The sequence below is a fragment of the Lissotriton helveticus genome, chromosome 2_2 (assembly GCF_964261635.1).
Source record: "Lissotriton helveticus chromosome 2_2, aLisHel1.1, whole genome shotgun sequence".
Taxonomy (NCBI): Eukaryota; Metazoa; Chordata; class Amphibia; order Caudata; family Salamandridae; genus Lissotriton; species Lissotriton helveticus.
The window spans coordinates 252,239,159-252,252,515 of NC_136060.1; the positions used below are offsets into that span (position 1 = coordinate 252,239,159).

Consider the following 13,357-nt stretch of genomic DNA (forward strand, 5'->3'; position numbering starts at 1 on the left):
TTAACATGAATATTTCAACAGAACCCTTCACACTTCGTGCAAGCTCTGATGGGCCTCCTGAAGATCAATTTAGAACAGGACTGTTTTCAGGTATTGCCCCCACTGCAAAGTGCATTCATTCATTCACAAAGCAAAATGCATTTTCTTTATGTTTTCAGCCTTTTCTTTTCGTCGTATTCTCTCATCGGACGCCAATCTATCAATAAAAGTCTACGAAGGGATCAAATTGAAAAAAATGTATTGCAAATAGTATACAGATTCATAATTTGTGCAGATAACCATTACATACATTTTAGATAGAAAAAGATTACATATTTTTACAATCCAGTGTTTCTGCAATTTATACAACCATTAGACATAATAGTTTTTCTGCATATAGCTTAAAATAATAAGCACGAAGTCTATATACAAATATTCTAACTGTACCTATTTGTGCTGTACAGTGAAACAATAATACATAAGTACAATGTGTTTGCGCTGTAGTCAAGCACATAAGTTCTGCTAATGTGCCAATGTAAATTACTGAAAATTGCCTTTCTTCAGTGCCTTAAATTGTTCAATGCATATCTTATTAAACTCTGGTTGGGGTGGAACGATATGGCAAGAGTTTTGGCAAGTTAATAAGAACTACTACTAATTCTTCTATGTCTTGTAGAGATGCAGAAGAAATTAACAGTACTTCACTGTACATTTATTTACAGGGTACTGCTGGAAGGAGATCCCTGAAGATCTGACCTTCTAATTTTTATCTATCTCAATTTTATCACAAATCTCTGTGCTTTTAATTGTGGAATTCTGAGGCGAAAGTAGCATTATATTGATTCTCGAAAAAGGAAAGAAATAACTTCACATGCACTGCAACTTACAGGTCTGGATTTGTCAACACCCCAGCCTCGTGGCATTGGTTCAACCAAAAAACTATTAATCTCTTGTTACAAAATAGTGCATGTACCCATACATTATTGTAATGTGAAAATGTGCAGAACATTGTTCATATGTACACAGTACATAAAGTCTGATTTCAATATTACCAAAGACTACATACAGGATATATACAATATTTAAATATGCATTAGTATCAAGCATCAACTTGAACTGCCTTTTACATTAAATGGGAAACATAGTCATTTATTTACAGCCCCTTAGCTAAGTTCGATCGCATTTACAATATATACAATACTCTGAGAACGTCGCACCTGACGCGAGACGGATCTTGCCTTCAGTACACTTTAGGAGAGTTTCTCATGGATTATGGTAGTCAGGCTCAACAGAAATCTTACCAATCATGCATGTTTAAAGACTAACCAACTTCGTCATCTACTCATGTTGACTTTATGAATGGGCTTTGAGTACTTTCTTTTTCACGTCACCTGATGGACGTAAGGCTGTCATTGTTCAATGCTCCTAGTTGCTCCAGTTCAGCTGAACTAGATTCTCAAACCCCGAGGTGTTGCTGTGGGAACAATTATTGAGCAGAAATATGATTAGGAAAAATTAAGCTAACTAAGAAGGAAGAGCATTGACTGATGAGCAGGATGTGGAAACCCTTCCACTCACTCACTGGACAGTACACAATTTTACTTCGGGCCATTACACATTTACTAATAATCCCTCTTTGATTACATGTTTGACTAGAGGATCAGCAGAAATGTACATCTCACCAGCCATTCCTTGAAGTGGGAGCGAGTATGTTGCAGAATTAACTCATTCTGTTTCCTAGTTCAGACAAACCTTTAGAGTACCTTGACCACCCTTTTCAGGGATTGTATCACCTAGGCAACCTCACTTCTAAATGTGTTTTCATCCTCTTTTAGACTGCTTCATTGAAAATAAAATTAAATACCAGGCACATCCAAATAAAATGAGAGTTCATCCTGAGATAAGGTTTAGAAGTTCAGGAACTAGTGTCTCTAGAAGCTTGTTTTGAGCTCATTTGGTTGCATATGCTTCTTGTGGGGTAGTTCATCATCAATCGTCACAGCAGCATTTTCATAAACCTCTAGAGATCTGGGCAGGTTTTCCTTTGATGGTGCTTCGGCCTCAGTTTTTTTGCAGCACTTACAGCAGCAGCAGCAGTGCTGTCCACAGAACAATGTCATTTGAGACACGCGCCTGTCCCAGGGCTCCAGAGAGCGCATCCACTTGGGGAGGAAGTCCCAGGTTTTCAAGAAGGGCGGCAGCACTCTGGGGCACTTCTTCTGCATCACATTGATAACAATGGCTGTGATTATGAGGAGCACGATGGGCACACATACCCCCACCAGGACTCTCCAACCTGCTATTGAGAGTCCAAAGATGATAAAAGGGATGAGGAAAAAACAGAAGATAAGATACACAACAGCAAACCATCTGTAACTCGCTGTCATGTCTCCCAGCCCCTTGGCCAGGCGGATGGGCAGGCGCGTGAATGGGATCGGGTACCAGAGGAGAATCCCAGAAATATTGAAAAAGAAGTGGCATAGTGCAATCTGAAAGGAAAAGAAACACAGAGGTTATTATATAGCAAATTCAGGAATTGTACCTCCTTTTTCATAGGGTGGCGGTGAAATGTGTTATAATGTTCTTCAGTTTCATGACTTTGACCTGAGTTATTTGTTTGCAGCGAGAGTTTCTACTTTGCACACTTCGCAACTGTCAATCTGGTGTAGTTTAGTGAAGAATACCTTGAGAAATCCATAATAGGTTGGGTGAGGGGGGCCCTTTTATATGAACTCCATCACTGATATCACAGAGGGTTATTCTTTTAAGAAAAATTTAAATTGACCCTCGTTCAGTATTACATATTTTCAGAAGAACACTTCTAGAAATGTTTTGTGAACTCCTGAATATGTCCGTGCAAAAGCTGTTCTGTAGTAACGATTGTAACTAAAGCACAATTGGAAATAGCAAATAGCTTTCCCATTGCACTTCACTTGGTGTTTTCTTTACTTTTCTCCTCATTTTACAGAAAATAAACACATTAGTGCATGCGGACGGGTCACGCTTAGGTGTATTTGTATTTGTTTGTTTATTCATATGGAAAATACCTTTAGCTATATAGAATCTCCTTTCTCTACAGCCCTACTAATTGTTTTGGTCTTCGCACCCATTCACACCATGAAACGTATTTACTGCTAACGATGACAAGAGTAAAGTTCTGACCCCACAAACTCACAAGTCTGCGAGTGTTTCCAAATCTGCCACAATACCCCAGCCATGGAACAACAAGTCCTCACCATGATGCCACACTATGGTAATACTACATGGGAGTAAATCACGCTACAAGTGCAAATTCTCATTCAGTGAATTTCAAAGGTGAATTTTGTTTGTAATTTAGGCGATTTGCAAGTGTTTACAAGCACAAATGTCTAGGTGAATCTGACCAGTAATGCCTGGATTAATGTAGCAATATGAGGCATATGCACTTAGAATGCATCTACACAGGTTAAAAGCACTGCAAGACCACTGTTTTAATAGTGGTTACAGGTATATTGGAAGCAACAGAAAAATCTGTTGATCTCTTCAAATAAACACAATAGCCTCACAAGCAGATTATTTCTGCCCAGTTACCCCGTTCTTTAACTCTCTCTACAGTTTTTGGCTGTAAAGGTTAGAGCTAGTATTGGGTTAAACGTAAGGTAGGTGTTAGAGAAAGGCTTATTGTTAGTTTTGGACAGGGTTAATAGACAGGGTTAAGGTTTGGTTAGGTAAAGGGTTTGGGTTAATGTTAAAGTATTGGAGTGCTAGAGTGCTGGAGGCTTTACATGGCTGTGTAAGGGATGGTGTAAGAAGAATTTGTACAGGAGCTTGTGCAATGGTATCTCCCTACCATTTAAATTAGCAAAGTTTGTATGGAGGAAATGAAGGCTAGGATCAAAAAGTGGTTTGGAGAAAAATATGAATATAATGTAATGTGTGTCTAGCTACAATTTACAAATCTAGTGGCAAAAATGTGTGAGTCATATCTTTAGCTCTACTTATTTGTTTTTGAACTACACTTTGTTGTATTCTGTTTTATACTCAAACTGAAAGAAAGGCAACATAAGCTCAGTCTTCGATAATGTGGGGCAGAAGGTGGCGAGACACTGTTAACTGTGAATTTCTTCCCTGATATTTCTCTTTCAGTCCCTCTCTGACTGTCTTCTCATTCTTTTAGCTTACTGACTGGCCCTGATTGCCCTTAGTATCAACCTCTGACTTCCCTTCCATCCTACAACCCTGGCGTTTGCACCAAGGGTATCCTTCTGACGTCTGTGCCTAGAAAAGATTAGATTTTGAGAAAGATGTGCATTACAAGCAACCAACATAGCATAGCACAACTCTGCACAATACATCATTACCCAACACTGTACAACATCACAGGACATCCTGCTAATTTTCCTCACACAGACCACATTGCTCACAAAGCAGCACAATTGCTGATTGCAAAAAAGGGAAGTCTGAGCCAGCTAATTTTGATTACTTGAGAAAATCAACATCTTATGTTATTCATTTGCATTGGATTTCAAATCTGATTTCTTGCTCAATAGAATTTTTCTTCCAACCCCATTCATAAGAGGATACTAGAGCAGGTCAAGGTCTGATATGAAGATGCAAAAAAGCAGTACAAGTCAGGCTTGCTCTCTAAGAGCACATCAAATATGCAGATTCACAGACTATAGCCAGCCAATCAGTAGCTGTCTAGGTCATTCTGGAAACATTAAATGATTACTTATGTTTTAAGTTTGGCATTAGCCAAGACCTTTTCATTTTACTAAATGATATGTATATCATGCATGCTTAAAGGGAGCTTTCAGCTAGCTCTTGTCATCCATTAGCATGTTGTGTCCTTCACATTTAGCTTTCGCCCACTTCAGCATACAGCATGGGGCAAATTTTCAGCCTACTTCAGAGATTGGTTACCTTCAATGAGCACATCTGCACACAATGTTGTCCCCTTCAGTGCCAGTGTTTTACTTTATAATTACTGTAGTTTATCTGGCTGCTGGATTGTACTGCATCACAGATTGCATCCATTTGAAACTGTTCAGTATAAAGTTATTGTCTTTTTACCATGCATGCAGTATATAAACAAAAGCTTCAATATTATACATGTGAATTCATAAGTGGGTAATTCTTCAGAATACGTTTATTCTGGGCTCAATTTAACCAATGGTTCTTTAATAAACGTTGCCCATTAGCCTTTTTGTGGGTTTAATTTGCAGCAGGTGAAACACTTTTTCTTATTTCCCCGTTCGTTCTTTGTTTGTTTCTTTCAGTCTGCCTTGCTTCTTTCCTGTTTCTTTTAATTTGTTTTTTCTTCTTTTGATTTTCTTCCTTTCATTCTTTCTTTGTTTATGTCTTACTTTCTTTCTGTCTTGCTTATTTAGCTTTTTCCCTTCTTTATTTTGCTCCTTTTCTTTTCTTCATTTACATCCTTCCTTCTTTCTTTCATTTTGCTTTCTTTCCTTTTCTCCTTCTTTCTGTCCTTCTTTCTTTCCTTCCTTTTCTTTACCTTTTTGTCCTTCTCTTTCTGTCGTTCTTGCTTTCTTTTAGTCATTCCTCCTGTCAGTCTTGCTGCTTTCTTTCCTTCTTGCTTTACTCTTTTACCTCTTTCTATTCTTTTTTTTTCTTTCCATCTGTCCATCTTTCCTTCTTTATTTCCATCTCTGCTTCCTTCTTTCCATCTATCTTGCCTTCTTCCCCCTCTTTCTTTCTATCTTTCCTGCCTTCTTCCCTTCCTTCTTTCTTTCTTCCCTTATTTTGTTCCTTTCTTTTTCATTCTTCCTTCCTTCTGTCTTTTCTTTCTGTTTCATTTCCTGCCTTCTTTCCAACTTGTTTTCCTTCTTTTTTACTCTATCTTCTTTTCTGCTTTCTTTTCATCTTGTCTTCTATCTTTCCTGCCTTCTTCCCTTCATTCCTTCATTCTTTTTTTTAAAAGTTTTCTTTCTTTAAGGTAAGGTGCCGGTAGCCAATGGCAGAACGTTTTTTTCTTCGGTCTGTGTTATCCAAGCTCTTTTGAGTTTACTGAAATTATGTGTATGGCATTGTTACGCATAGGGATTTCTGTCAGGTTTCATCCTTTTGTCTGTGGTCGTGTCATTTACATTTTTCTTCCACGCACTCAAGCATTAAGGGACGGTGCCTCAGCCCGCTACAGCCATTGGCTGACTTCACTAAGAATTACGGCATGCGGCCCTTTCAAAATCAGCACATCAATACAAAGTAATTCCCTTCAGTGCCAGGGAGAACTATCGTAATATGTGCTTGTTTGAGACAAAAGGTTTTTTTTTGCCTTTATTCAATGTTTTTTTTAATGAAAAACACTTAGCAGCTTTCTGAACAATAACGTTTAACAAAAACCATGACAAAACAAAACAAGAATTGTCAGACCTATTGGCTTTGCCAATACTAGTTTCCATTGAGACAGCTCGTTTCTCTTCAGTGAGCGTGCTAAGAATGTGGGTAATAATTTTTGGCTACCATCATTACACCGCCCTAGCCTGAATGCAAGAGACTTCACAGTATCATATTGGGACTACAAGAGTTTTGAACAACAGGCGGCTATTGCACCTGGCTTTCAGTGACAGCGACTGCAAGATGACTGATCTTGTAGCTGCAGTGGTGGTTCTCTAAACATTTGATGAGCAAATTGCCTTTTTTTGCCTGGGGCAGCAGAAGCTGAGCAATGCACTGTATCAGTTCCATGGCAGCAACCATTGATTACAGGAGGAATGGATATGGGGCCATGGAATATTTTATACTCCTAATAGCTCTTTTGTTAAAGGGTTGCAGGCTTCCCCATTTCTCTCAATCGCAGACACCAATGAACTGCACTCAGCACCAGCTTCTGCTTCTATCGCAGAATGAACCCATCACAGGAAGAAGTGGGCAGGCAGAATATGCAACCGAGGGTCTCAGGATACATCGAGAACCTCAAAGTATCACCTAATAAATTACTGAATGGCAGAAGGCCTCATAGTACTGATAAGTACCTTTCGCCCTAGATTCAACAGCTCTCTCTTATTCCACATAAACACTTGTTGCATTAGTCCTGATTGCTATCTCATTGGGTATTTTAGTCCATGACATCTCCAAACAAAAAAGTTTAGAAAATAACCAACCTGCAGTGAGTTTGCTAAGCTCTCACTTGGACTTGCGAGCGCCGCGAGGATAGCTGTTGTCGTTGTGCCAATGTTAGAACCCAGCGTCAAGGGGTATGCACGCTCAATGCTAATGACTCCAATACCTAGCGAAGACAAAAGGAATTCTTAACCTTTGATCTTGAGTTTTGGCAAACTGATTCTACACAGCAAATGGCAAACACTTACCAACCAGAGGTGTAATAGCAGATGTAAAAACAGAACTGCTCTGAACAATAAAGGTCATTCCAGCGCCAACTAACATGGCCAAGTATCCTGTGACCCAGGCAAAAGGGAATGGGAAATCTGAAATCAAAATAAATAAAGTATGATTAGGATATTACTAGCATGCTTCTGAGACAAATTGCCTTTCTAATAAAGGTCCAGTGAGGGCTGTTTGTGCTATTCCAATTTCTCATTGCAATAATAAACCTGCATTAACTACAATTTAAGTTCTACAATTCCCAGATACTCTATTTGCACAGCTGTAGTATTACCCATTACTTCTCATCGTGCCTCAAACCTTTGACTGCAGTTCATTCTAGGCAACCAGGTTCCTAACATTGTCCTATCTTATCCAGTCAATATATAATTATTTCCTCTTATAAACACGAGCTCCTAACAAATAAAAGGCCAATGCACATACTTTGTAAGGTTCTAGGTGTCACCCAAAGGTAAGATAAGGCTCAGGAAGTGGAGGTTTGGGAAAAAAGAGAATAATTATGTACCTTCACCCTAAAAGTCCCAAAGCTGTAATCCTGTACCTTAGGTTTTGTCATGGAAAATGAGTTAAATTAATATGAAATTAGACATTTATGTATATTCTTAAAAAACTCCCAATTATTTCCGAGAAACAAACAGCAATTTATTGTTACAAAAGGTTGGAGTGAGACCAGGACTATTATAAAGTGATCTACAGTTTAGTTCCACAAAGGCACCAAGGGAGGACGGCCTTAGCGACAAGGCAAACTCCACAGAAGGAGCATTGCTGAATAAACAACGAAAGGCCTGCAAAGTCCAAACCAAGTTCAAGATAACATTTAATATTTCTTTAAAAAAAATAAGATAAATATCATCCAAAAAGCACGAGTCTAAAAGTTATAGGAAAATGAAAAAGAAACACTAATACACACTTCTAGGAAAAATTTGGCATTCAAAATTAATGGATAACTACAAACAAAGAACAATGCCACAAAAAAACTTGAATAAAAAAAAACACAGCATCACTTCACCAAACTCAGGATGTGCTGACATTTTGAATTCTCCTGCCCATAACATAGTGGCCAGACAAGACACAATTATTTTGTGTCTATGTGGCTTAACCTCTAAGGTACCTACAGCAGCCTTTTGGAAAAATAGCAATTTCCCTCTATCACACAATGGCATTGGAGTCATTGGAACAATCTCACTTTTGATTGGCTTACCTTTAATTTACAAGGTGGGAGAACAACATATCCTACTGTATGTGGAAACCAGCCATAAACTTGCTCAGTGTGGTGGATCACTCTCTTGTGCCTTATTTGGTGTGTTCTCATGCATTTTTGCCAATCCTTACAAAGTGATTTATGACCTGTGCGAGGTACGTGTAGTGGCTCTAGCGCACTACCTAAGATTTTATGCCAATTGCTCTATGGCAAAGTGATTTGTATGATCCATGTAACATCATGACAAGTGCCTAGTGGCACAATGATTTTTTGTGATTATGGTCTAATTTGTTTTATGTGCAATAAAAAGGATATTTTTCTATAACCTTGTGTGGAGTCTCTTTTTGTGGTGTGCCTAGTGTGTCACTGGTGTGTGTGTTGCACAAACGCTTTACACACTGCTTCAGGGATAAGCCTGACTGCTCTGCTAAGCTAGCAAGCGAGTAAGCAGTGTAACTCCCTTACACAGACTAGAGAGGTGGGTTCTGCCTGGCTTAGGTGCATACCCTAGCCAACCAGAAACACAATTTCTAAAAAACAGGAATACAACTAGAAATACTCCTAAATAGCTTTGTGCATTACCTCGCATGTGCCGAGACCAACCAGGTGATTTTGAGGACTTACTCCCTTCTGTAATGTATTATTGTCCCAATCCACCAAGAACCAAACACTCCAACTGAAGATGGATAGTAAATGTATTTGCTTTTACTACATATATGTAGAGGTGTTTGTTAAAAGCAACCTCACCAAATGTCTCTCATAAAGTAAGCATTGAAAATGATGCATTGGCGATCCGCACACACTCACATGCCAGATGGAACTAGAGTAAACAATAGCTGCAGCATATTATTTGGCATGGTACCAATGCAATAAAAATATTATGAATAATAATTAATATAATATCAAATTACCTGTGTTGAGGACCTTTTTAATAACAACTGCAACTTGTCCTTTAAGCATCGAATTTAGGAGCTTGACAATTAATATCAGACATGTGCAGAGAGCAAACAAGGACATAGCCAATAGAATCAGACCAATCGCCAGGTCTGGAAGGTTTGTATTTGCAAACATGTGCTGACCTAAAAGAAAACAAAGCAAACATGGGCCATGGTTAGTTAGTATTAGGATTATAGCTAGGTCATGTTCAGAAACTGGTATTTGATCTTAACCCGTTGCATGCTGATGACGGAACCGCTCCGTCATCAGCTGCGGTGGCGCTGTGCTCATGACGGAGCGGTTCCGTCATGGCCCTGCCGCTGCGCCTGCGCGGATTCCGCGCCTGCGCTGGGCGTTCTATTGAGCGGGCGGGGCCATGACGGAACCGCTCCGTCATCAGCACAGCTCAACCGCGGCTGGTGACGGAGCGGTTCCGTCACCAGCATGCGGCCGCCGCGCGGCCTCCCCGCCCCCTTAGCACTGCGGCGGAATAGCCGCCGCAGTGAAGGGGTTAATAAACAGTGTGATATCCGTGATACTAGTCTAGCCTGGTGGAACTGTCAGAGCACCTCAATAGGCTCTAAAGTTAATAGTGAAAGTTCTGGGGTAGAGGGGTAAACATGCAGATTTCTTTTCAGGCATTCCATCTACCATGTGTGAAATGCAAGACCTTTGCTAGAGTTTAAATGTGTTTGTCCCTACTATGTGGACTGCATTTTCTGTTCACTGTTGCTGTGCACCTGTGGCAATAAGTGTGATTTCTTCTACATGTTCGCAGTCAAACGAGAGGGAGTTGGAAAAGTATTACATATTTACAGGTGCTCCAAATTACCACTTTGCTGTATTACTCAAAAGTTAAAAAAAACGGCTTGCTGGACACTGTATTTTAATCTTCCCCACCCATTTAAAATATTTTTGTAAATTCCCAGTCATATAATTTAATCAAGTTACGGGTCTTTTCTATAGAGGCATTCATGACTTTTTCCCCCAAAATATTGTTATCGTTTTTTCCACAAGTATTGTTGAGAATTTAAACAGTATCACCTCTTTTATGTACATTATTACACATTGGCGGCTCAGACTCCACCAGAGCACATAATGCATCAATTTAGTCCTTTGTAGGGTTATGTTATAATATGTTATTATATCTACTTTGCTATTAGATCACTTTCCTGAGACAAGAGAATTGCTAAGGAATGAAAGCAACCACTTTCCCATAGTCACTCAGGGGCAAATTCATAATAGTGTTTTCTTGTGTGTATGTGACTTACTACAAGGCGCAAGGGCAACACAACGCTAAAGTTAGATTGTTCAAGTCACGCAAGGCCACTTTGCATGGCCCTGAGTAGCTTGATAAATCTAGAGTAAAGTAGCACAGCTCAAATTGCTGCATTGCATTACTCTGTCCCAGGGAGGCATACCATGGGTGGAGCATAGGTGTCGCCACGCATCCACCCATGGCTTTTGGAACATTCCCAGATTTACCCTTACTGGTAGACCTGGGAAAGCATCATAATGCTATGCATCCCCAGGGGAGGCGTAACGAGGAGAAATATCTTTACATGTATGCTACAATCTGAAGCACACATAGAAAGAGGATTATTTTTGTGCAGGAAGGGCACCCTTCCTGCACAAAAACAATCCTGTCTGCATTGCAGGCTCCCTAGCACCACGGTGCAAGGGTGTCTGTGTTGGCACTAGGAAAAGACAAGAATGTGCTGTATAATGTTAAATACGGCACAATCCTGCCCCGTTCCCTTTCACACAGCGAAGTGCAGCAAGGTGGCTTGAGTGTGTGAATTTATGATAAATCTGCCCATCAGTTTCCATCAGTTTCTCCTATATAACCTATATCTAATTTTACTGAGCAGCAATTTGAATCCGCAGGATTGAAGCCCATAAAAAATGGAGCTCTGTGATACAAGAGTGCTTTAATTTCTGATGCAATAATTCTAGAGCAGCCACTACATCCTCCATGAAGGTGTCCATATGGTCTAAACTAGTTCACCTCTCAAAGCCGCCCAGACTATCCCAGTGAAGAAAAGACCTGCTAATAATTTAGCCTTCAATTGAAAAAATAGCAACTTAATAAAACAGAACACTCTAGTTCGGTTTGCCTTGTGCATACTCCTATACCTGCATGTATGAATATTTTGATGAGAATGAAACAATTAAACATCTTTGAAAAACAAATCTTTTGGGCTGTAGAAATATAATGTGCCATAGCATCGTCCCTCTCCAAGAAAAAGTACCAGAGAGAGTTTTAATCAAAGTATAAATAATGGCAATCATGATACCTGTATTGAGCATACGAGTCCACTCTACACTGATGAAGTTCAAAATCTAGGCTTTGGAAAGTAAGACCACAGGAGGGCTTTTAAGTAACACTTAACTCCTTCAATGCTGATGACGGAACCGCTCCGTCATCAGCTGCGGTGGCGCTGTGCTGATGACGGAGCAGTTCCGTCATGGCCCGCTCGGCACGCCTGCGCGGCGCGGATTCCACGCCTGCGCTGAGCGTTCTATTGAGCGGGGCGGGCCATGACGGAACCACTCCGTCATCAGCACAGCTCAACCGCGGCTGGTGACGGAGCGGTTCCGTCACCAGCATGTGGCCGCCCCGCACCCTTAGCGCTGCGGCGGAATAGCCGCCGCAGCGAAGGAGTTAAGAAGATTGTGGTTACATCTTGGTAAATATATCAGCGAAATCCATAATCCAACTGTATTTATTCTGACCATATACCTCTATGCTTTTGTTCTCTTCAAATAGAAAACAATACACATCTTCAAATCCTGAATGTGGCAACATATCCAGTATCTAATCCACAATCCCAAATACAGGATGACCCTTCCAATTGTGCTAAAAAATGCCTTACCTAGCATAAGGCTCTTAGTATGCCAACGCCTATGATGTTTAATAATAAGTTTGTTTTAGTGCCACTTTTCAAATTTAAGGTACCTAACTACACACAAGTGCCCAAAAGCATACATTCAAATACCTTTAACACCAACACTTTTAGGGCACTTTCACTTTAAAGCTTTTAGATGGAATACACAAGCATATTTTCTTGATATATTTGGGGCATATGGAGGCTTTAGTGTGGGCTGTTTAGAGTGCATGTTCACAACATTTCAACAACTTTTGGAAATTTAAGACCAAGGGCCAAATGTACAACACACCAATTAGCGAGTCGCAAAATGTGTCACATTTGCGACTCGCAATTTGAGACTCGCTAATTGGAATACTCAACAGTGTCTCATACACTGTTTGCGATTCCAAATGGGGTCACAAATTGCATGCCTCATTATTATTAATGAGGCAGGCGCAATTTGCGACCCCTTTAGGAATGTCTAGCATACACAGGGATGATGGCCTGCTAGGGTCAGCAGACAACCATGTCTGTGACTGCTTTTTTAATATTTTTTTTTTTAAAAAGGGGTCACGTCCATTATACGGGCCTGGGAGGACGTAATAGATTCAAAATCAGAGGGAAATTACCTGCCCACCAATTCACATTACTGCTTTCTTATTCAGCAGAGGTTGGGATACAACACAATCTGTTATAGTACCTTACTTTACTAATTGTATTTTATTTAAATCACCTTCAAATACCATCATTTTTCTTTGATGTATTCAAAAGATACATTATCCATTTTTCAGAAAATAATTCATCAACAAAGTAAAACAAATTTGTGCTCAATATAAAAAACATTGAAACATGTCAATATATTGCAAATCATGCATATTTTCACATGGTTACACCAGTCAAATTTTGTTAGCAAACAGTCTGCTTATACCAAAGTTATTTGCGCTTTGCCTTTTTTCTATATATATGAAAGCAGACTAACTACGGGGAAATTATTATTTTTGTTCTCTCTATGGGTACATTATTTTGT

At 39.7% G+C, this 13,357-nt stretch overlaps 1 protein-coding gene across 1 annotated transcript in view; it reads right to left on the bottom strand.

Annotated features, from left to right (window-relative positions):
• Window positions 1-221: 221 nt before the first annotated feature.
• The window catches only part of LOC144821391 (sodium-dependent phosphate transport protein 2B-like), a 159,324-nt gene continuing 146,188 nt past the window's right edge, over window positions 222-13,357 (bottom strand). The window contains exons 11-14 of the mRNA XM_078678372.1: window positions 9,436-9,603; window positions 7,290-7,406; window positions 7,083-7,207; window positions 222-2,468 (exon numbers count right to left, since the gene is read on the bottom strand). Coding sequence (XP_078534498.1) covers window positions 1,911-2,468; window positions 7,083-7,207; window positions 7,290-7,406; window positions 9,436-9,603 — 968 coding nt within the window. The 3' untranslated portion in view covers window positions 222-1,910. The remainder of the gene's footprint in view (window positions 2,469-7,082; window positions 7,208-7,289; window positions 7,407-9,435; window positions 9,604-13,357) is intronic.